Here is a 9,025-nt window from a genome sequence, read left to right on the forward strand (position 1 = left end):
TGCTATGGGGAGTGTCAGATAACAACAAAATACCAAAGAGGATTATAAGGAAACCAGAATTTAATTGCCAACAATAATGAGGAAAACAAACATAGTATTCACTTTCATTTCTTTCTTGTTGCAGGCATGCAACCCGATCTCATTTCATATATCTCGTTACAGGCATGCAACCTGCTCCCATTTCATATATCTTGTTGCAGGCGTGTAACCCGCTCCCATTTCATATATTTCGTTGCAGGCATGCAACCCATTCCCTTTTCGTATATCTTGTTGCAGGCGTGCAACCCGCTCCTATTTCATATATCTTGTTGTAGGCGTGCAACCCGCTCCCATTTCATATATCTTGTTGCAGGCGTGCAACCCGATCCCATTTCATATATCTCGTTGCAGGCATGCAAACCCGCTCCCATTTTATATATCTCATTGCAGGTGTGCAACCCGATCCCATTTCATATATCTCGTTGCAGGCGTGCAACCTAATCCCATTTACAAATCAACATCAATCACAAAAGAATCCCAGAAAGGGAACAAAAGTATAACAACAACATCCTGGCAAGGGAGATAATATCGTAAACAATAACATCCTAGCAAGGGAGACAATATCATGAACAATAATATCCCGGCAAGGGAACCAACAATGATAATCAATATATTAAGCATGAATAAATCTCAATGGAGTCACAACAATTACGACACTAGACCTACGGGCATGTTTGACATCGACGTATAGATACTGGTCACCATGCCTATACATTGTACTCCATAATTAACACATAGCAATTAAGACACAACTCTTAATCCTTCAAGCTAAGGTTAGACCAAACACTTACCTCGATGCCACGAACACAATTCAAGCCTCAACTACCGCTTTACCTCTTGTTTCCACCACCAAATTCCAATACATTCAAGTTTCTAAAAACTCTTAAAATTTCAGCTAAATAATTTTCTTCAAAAATTCATTTATCGAGCTTGGGACCTCGGAATTTAATTTTGGGCATACATCCAAGTCCCATATTTTCCTACAGACCCTCCGGGACCGTCAAATCATGAGTTCGGATCTGTTTACCCAAAATATTGATCGAAGTCAACTTAAATTCATTTTAAAAGCAAAATTTATCATTTTTTGTTTTACAGATTTTCACATAATGGCTTTTTGGATACACGTCCGGATTGAGCACGGTGAGACAAAAGGAGATTTTAAGTCCTCAGAACACATAATTTATTTCTAAAACAAGTGATGATCTTTTGGGTCATTACACCATTGATCAGCTGGGCAGTCATGCATCAATATGGATAATAGTTCCAAAGAGTTTATACACACACACACACACACACACACACACACATATATATATATATATATATATATATATATATATATATATATAAATATAATAAGTATGCATATATGGTAGTACTTCAGAGGTTCATGTGATTCTTATATCATTTTCATTAATGTTGACTTATTATTATGTTTCAGTTCTATCTTATGTACTCGGTATATTATTCGTACTGACGTCCTTTTTATTGTGGACACTGCATTCATGCCTACAGCTATGGGTAATCAATTTGATGAGCCCTCATAGTCGATGAGGTTAGGATTCGGCGAAGGATTGGTAAGAATTCACTTTATTCGAAGTGCACCTGAGTCTATAAGTCATCGTGTCAGAGTTATGCTACAAACTTATGGGTAGCTCGGGGCCTGTCTCATTTGATGTCGAATAATTTTAGAGGCTTTGTAGACACATAGGTTCATTATGTACAATATGTCAGAGGCCTTGATGGCCTATATATATTCATGTGTTAAGTACGATGGTTCGCTGATACAGTGTTTGCCTACTTACAGTTGTACAGTATGAGTTATGGCCATGTTGGCCCATGATAGTTGCAAAAGGAATGAGTTCAGCCAACTCGACCTATGTATGTTCTAGTTTTGGTAGAATGATCATGAGTTATAAAGTGGTTCGCTCGGGCCAGCACGACGCCGGGTGCCAGCCACGCCTCCCCAGATTTGGGGCGTGACAAAGTGGTATCAGTGCAGTTCTGTTCTAGGGAGTCTATAAGCCATGTCTAGTAGAGTCTTGTTTATGGGTGTGTTGTGCACCACACTTATAAGCAGGAGGCTCAGGGCATCTAGGACTGTCACTCTTTCTTCTTACTCTAGATCATGTGGTCGAGCTTAGTTGTAGGAATTCAAACTCCTAAATTCTATTTCATTCGTAATACAATGATACCTACATCAAGAAAGACAGTTGGTAAGAGATTGAATGTGGTTATGGAAGAGTCGCATATGTGCCCATACAAGGACAGAGTCGTACAATCTACATGATAGAAGGTAGCAACAGTTACGAGATTGGAAGGATTCCATCCATAAATCGTGGTGTGAGAAAGAGGCCTAAAGGGGGGAATGCCCTGGCCGTTGGATTTGTTCATAAAATAGTTGGCTAGATGGCAAGGACAATTTTAAAATATTCGCAAGAGCTATGGGTGGCGAGACTGATAAGCCCATCAGTCAATATTCGAGGACGAATATTCCAAAGGGGGGAATGATATTACACCTCATGTTTTCATACGTAAGAGTACGTCGTAAGTCAATTGATGTAAACTCAAAAATGAAATCATCTTTGAAAAGTTTATAAAGTAAGTTAATCATGTTACCGTGGAAGTTACAAATATTTAAGATCATGAATAACAAGCACCAAGATGGTTGAAAGGCTTAGAAGATAAGCGAATTGAAGAAGATAAGTTTTGTCGAAAGTCCACAAGTTTGGTGTTACACCCTGTGTGTCCTAAGGTGACATATAATGAATATGAGACTTGTTAATCATAATTTGAATGAGTGTAAAGTCATAATATGACTATATATGATGTTTGGACATAAAATATAAAGTTTGGGAAAAATTGGATTTAACTTACGGAAAAGTCGCGTTAAGATTTGCCTTGTAACAAGCCGTTTTGAGAAATTAAATTCGTAAGCTTTATGATGTCATTTTGGGACATATATCATACCAAAAAGAAGGTATTGGAACCTAGTTTCCGACGGTCCAAACTATTTATTCATACGACATCGGGTAGAGAAATATGAATTTTTAAAGTAGGGTCGCCAAGTCACGTTGCCGCACTTCGAAAAAACTGGCAGGTTTATAGGCCAGGTTTCGACACAGTTTCTCCCAATCTGTTGAGAGTTACAAGGAGATATTTATATGGAATTAAAGATTCATGTGTCTAGTTTCTAACGAGGAAAATCGTTTGTCAATACGATATCGGAGTAGAGAGATACAAGTATCCGAAGTTGCACTGCTCAAGCTGCCAAGCAGGCAACTTACTCACCTGCTTGGAGAATTGAGGCGGTGGTCTTATCCCCTTGTATCTCGTCAAAGATACAGATGTTACTCACACCAAAAACACTCTCAAGAACACTATAATTTACTGCGCATTGGGGTAGGCATCTCTTGTAGTTTAACATGATAGGATATATGCATATTTTATTACATTATTTACTTGATAGTCATGGATTATTCATATGCGTTATAACTTGCATATGTGATTTCACGCTTAATTGTGATTATGGAATTCATGTGAATTGTACATGCGATCTGATATTGCCTGTGGATACGGACCCCTCCCTCATGAGTCACTGTATCGCCTAATTACCATGGGTAGTATGGGCACACAGGGGCGGACCCACATGGTGTCAAGGGGGTTCAGTTGAACCCGCTTCGTTGAAAAATTATATTATATATATTGATAAATTATACTTAAACAGATGACAGTTGTGTAAAAATTATAAAATTGAACCCACTTTGAACAAACATGCTCTTGGTCGAGGTGGTCAAGCGGGTTCAAGCTGTCTAGGCGGTGCCAAGTTCGAGTCCATTTTGTCCATTTTCTAATTGTTCTTTTAATCTGTATTGTAGGACGAAGTGTACGCAACCAATGGCCAAGATAAGTGTGTTTCAAATTAACCAAGAGTCCCTCTAATATTACTCTCATGTCCACTCGTTTGTTATTTTACTATGTTACTTTATCTTCTTTTTTGCCAGAATACAATTTATTCTATAGTTTAATCTGCTAAAAAAAAAATCAAACCTACCTACAAAGTGAAATTTGCTCGTTATTTCTTAAAATTTGATAAAATGCAAGTACATTTGTTGAAATTATTTATAATTAGTTAGTTTTATTTAGTTTAGTAACGTTTATTTGTTTTATACTTAATTTTCTAGTTTGGTATATAGTTCCAAAAAATTGTTACTTGAATTAGTTTAGTATTTATAGATTTATTCTCTTCGCTCTTTTAGATAACAACATCTTATCAGTAACAAAGAAAACTCTAGATTTATTTAAATATTTTAGAGTTAATAAATTTTTGAAGTAAAATTTGTAAATTATTAAATAAATTTCTACAAATAGATAGATAATTTTTTTGTACCTTTTTAAAAATATTTTTAATTATGTTAAAACTATAGAGTGCCAATTTTAAAATAACTTCATTTTGAGATTGTGTTAAGAATAATTAATAAATAAATAAATAAATAAAATGATCAAATCTTGGTCGTCATACCCGACACTATTTATACTATTACTTGCGCTCGTCTTTGACTGAACCCGCTTGTGCAAAATCCTAAGACCGCCACTGTGGGCACAGGTTCGTTTGACACGAGAAGTGCCAATTTTATGTATTGTTTGAGGAATTATCATGCATTAGTGATTAGAGGTTTTTGCTGTTGCATTCATATAAATGCTAGACTTGTGCATCTCAAATTATTTTATCCTCGTCCTTTATATTTATATTACTCCTTCTTATTGTTCAGTTGGGCGCAATCGATGATACTTAACTGACTACGTTTTATTTATTCATATTATACTCATGCACTTTATCTGCAGATACTAAGTCTAGTACTGGTGAAGCTCAAGAAGGATCATAACAGCTTATTTGGAAACTTTATTGTGGTGAGTTGCCCTATCTAATCCACAACACATTAGAACCACCTTCTTGTGAGCGTTACTGTATTAAAACAAAAAATTAGAACTGTTAGAAGAATAAAGAAATGTATAAAATAGTAAAGAATCAGAAATATTCCGAGTCCACAATTTTCTTGTGCGTCCTTAAGGAATTTTAACCCCCTCACACGTTGCCAAGGTAATGGATTAAATCCTCCCAGGATAAAACGGAATAAACCTTCCTGCAACAGTGGCAATACAAACTGCAGGATACCAACGAACTCAAAGAACGAAGCAAAATCACACTTACGAATTTGAGAGAGAGAGACTGCGAATTAGGATGCAGTATATTCAGAAAGAAAGAAGTTCTAGAGCGTTTTTTCGTATTTTGAAGATGCAGCTTTGCCTCAGAATTTATAGGCAAATATTAGAAGAGGTGTCTGGAAAGGTGCCTTTTCAGAAAATACGCGGCCAGAGAGGCCCTCTGAACCTGACTGTCGCGATTCTACCGCGGTCGCGGCAGAACCGCGGCCAGCGAGGCCCTCTGAACTTTCAGTAGGGTTCTGGCGTAGTTTCAGCAGTGATTTGACATTTAATTAATTATTAAATAATTAAATAAATTTTGTCCAAAAAATAATCTTATCGATCATTTGACAAAGCCGAAGCCGAGCGAGCGACGACGACGACGCGATGGTCATTCTCTTCAACTCCTTTTAAGAGCTTTAAGAAGTGAATCTATATATAAGCACACAAATGTGATTGTCCCTCACCAATGAGAGACAAAGTGCAAGACAAAAGTTCACTTCTTCAAATTTTCATTTTCCCTCCATTTTATTTCCCTCCATTTCCAATTCACACTTCTTCTACTTTAAAGCCCAATGGCTTAAAGTCCAACAATCCCCCACATGAATGGGAATGGCTGTATCAAGAAAGATCATAGATGAAAGCCAAAAAATAATCTTATCGATCATTTGACAAATCCGAAGCCGAGCGAGCGACGACGACATCGCGAGGGTTCATTCTCTTCAACTCCTTTTAAGAGCTTTAAGAAGTGAATCTATATATAAGCACACAAATATGATTGTCCCTCACCAATGAGGGACAAAGTGCAAGACAAAAGTTCACTTTTTCAAATTTTCATTTTCTCTCCATTTTATTTCCCTCAATTTCCAATTCACACTTCTTCTACTTTAAAGCCCAATGGCTTAAAGTCCAACACTTCTATCTTTTCTATTGTTCTTTATTTCAGACAATATTGTGTATTTGAGATAGCGGTATTGCTATTCTTCATAGATGCTCATGAGTAATTAATTTTACCCGGTTCCTGGGGGATAATTTTGGTCGTTCCAACGTCGTAATGGATTTGGTATTACTCTCTTATCTATATTATTAACTATTCGACTTTATTATGGTTTTATTGTCTAATGTTTTGGGTATTCTTGTGTTGTTTGGTTCGCTTAAAGGGGCAGGTTAGGTGCCGTCAAGGCTCAGATGAATTGGGTCGTGACATTCACATAGTTTATTTCGGCCCTGTTATGGAACTGTAACATGACAACACCTACGATTATAAAAGACTTCCTCAAGATCATTATAGCTGCATATAATTCAAATTATTCTTAGTTTAGTTATAAAAAAGCAAATACATGGATAACTAGATAGCAGCAGGGTTGTTTATATTTGTTATTTAGGTTACAGGCCTTTGTGATATAGCCAAAGCCTCAACCAAAGCACACAGATTCACCTTATATAAAAGTGTTGGGAATTTAATCATCCAAACTCTTCAAATTCCACATATCAGTATTCTTGTTGTGCTGCTCATAGTAACCAGGGGCCCTATCGGAATCCTGTCCATAGTATTTTGGAGAAGCGTGTTCTGTTGGTCCCAATCCCCTAGGAATATGAGAGTAAGAGGATTGTTGCATTCCACTCCCAAAGTCACTGTTCATGTTGGAAGAATGTTGCATTCCACTCGCATAGCCACCATTCATGTGGGAGCTAGAATGCTGCATTCCAGTCCCATAGGCACCATTCATGTGGGAACTAGAATGATGCATTCCACTCGCATAGCCACCATTCATGCGGGAGCTAGAGTGCTGCATTCCGCTCCCATAGCCACCATCGATGTGGGAACTAGAGTGCTGCATTCCACTCCCATAGTCACTATTATCGCTGGAAAAGTTTGAGGAATCATGGGACATGTGCCCATATTGGCCATGGCTATTGTGGTGACCATAGCCCGTTTGGTACTTGTCCTTGTTGTACCAGCTATCATCGTCATGGCTATAGCCGCCTTGGCTCATCATCATGTGATGTTGGGTGCGCTGAGGAGTGGTTACGCTGGGATAACCATAAGGCTTTGTCATTTGCATGCTTGAGCCGTAGTTGCTGTTATATTTGTCCTCAGAGGAGTAGAAGTCGTTCCCGTTATAGTAGCTTTGTTGCTGCTTGAAGCCAGGAGCAGGATAGCTTTCAGTTTGGAGAACCATTTTGGATTGTCTAAAGAAGAGGAGTCGTACTAAAATATTGAGCTATTTGCTTGTATAAATGGTCTGTAGAGTTGATCAGATTTATAGGGCTATGGCAAGAGGATTTTCGGATTCCAATCAGATAAGTGAGGATCTTATTCCTCTTATTGAGGTTCTGAAATGGCGCACATTTAGTGGTGGTCGTCTCTAACACTTGGGCATTCAAAAATGCTCCCGACTTTATCCCCAAACACCAACTTGCATATGGAATCAGATTTGCACACCACCTTGCATTTGGAATCAGATTTGCTATTTACATCACTTATAAACTTCCCCCGCAATAGGCATAATACGTTGAATTTGCGGTTCAGATTTTTCATTCTACTTTTATCTTTTTTTTTTTGAGCAAACAGGAATAATATGTATTAATAACTAGTTGTTGCGTACATAGCCTTCATAGTTTCTGTCACTAAGGACACTTCGATTTCCTAAGCTTGCTAAGATATTACACATCATAAGATAAAGTCTTAATACAAACATAGAGTTCCTTTTGGTCACTCTCTACTAGAGAGTCTACATAACATGGTGGTAATACAAAAACTTGCTTTCCTTTCTGCCTTGACTTCTTTGCCAAGTGATGTGCAATCCTATTCCCTTGCCTGAAGGTGTGCTGGAGGATCACCTTCTGTTGGTGCATGAACAACCTGCATTTATCAACAATGTTATTATATAATCTGTTCCTTGATGTATTGAATGAATCACCTCCGTGGAGTCCGTCTCTATTTCCAGCGGGAACATTCCTCATTCTTGTGTTGTTTTTAGCCCCTCCATGAGTGCTTTCATTTCTGCATATAGTGATCAAGTAGCCTGGGTAGTCTTAGCAAATCCAACTATCCAATTCCTACGGGTATCTCTGATTATTCCTCCAATGCAAGTTTTTTCGTTGTGATTTTTAAAACAAGCATCAATATTTAGTTTAAACCACCCTCTAGATGGCTTGTTCCATTTAATCTTAATGGGGATTTTGGTACATGTGCTAGGACATTTTCCAGTGAGAAGAATAAATTCAATTGCTTTTTGGATGACATGGTTAATATTAATAGGAAAGTCCGTGTTGTTTTGATTGTTATTATTTCTATTGATCCAAATATATTAAATGACAAAAGGGAAGAAGTAATTCCAGTTTAGAAGGTATTTGTGAAGGTGAAATCTAAGCTTTTTTATCTTTATGAGAGAATATATATGGATATATTGCTTGAGAAGACTTACCCAATCATACCGTTAAGGAATCTCATAACTCTGATTAGTCGGCATTTAGTAGAAACTAGTTATTTGTTAGTGCTTCACGCAGTCATAAAATATGATAGCGAATTTAATATACGATTTAGTAGTTAATTTGGACAAGATATAAGTGTTGACGACTAATTTTGACTCTTCCTTTAAAAATTAAATTATTTATACTTGATGTATTGCAATAAATGTGGTTACCATGTTTTCTAATCAATAATACCTATTTTCATATAAATATAATAGGAAATTAGTAATTAATAGTGTTAAACTAATAATTTATTATTAAATACTTATAAAATATATTACCCTTACTATTTTAAAATTATTAA

The 9,025-nt window shown here is 36.9% G+C and overlaps 1 protein-coding gene across 1 annotated transcript; it reads right to left on the reverse strand.

Annotated features, from left to right (window-relative positions):
• Nucleotides 1–6,704: 6,704 nt before the first annotated feature.
• Nucleotides 6,705–7,427, reverse strand: LOC104249028 (stress protein DDR48-like). The gene has a single exon (XM_070172982.1). It carries the CDS (start codon nt 7,425–7,427, stop codon nt 6,705–6,707), a length of 723 nt encoding a protein of 240 aa, XP_070029083.1.
• Between the last annotated feature and the right edge of the window lie 1,598 nt (nt 7,428–9,025).

Source organism: Nicotiana sylvestris, chromosome 4, assembly GCF_000393655.2.
Source record: "Nicotiana sylvestris chromosome 4, ASM39365v2, whole genome shotgun sequence".
NCBI classification, from domain to species: Eukaryota; Viridiplantae; Streptophyta; class Magnoliopsida; order Solanales; family Solanaceae; genus Nicotiana; species Nicotiana sylvestris.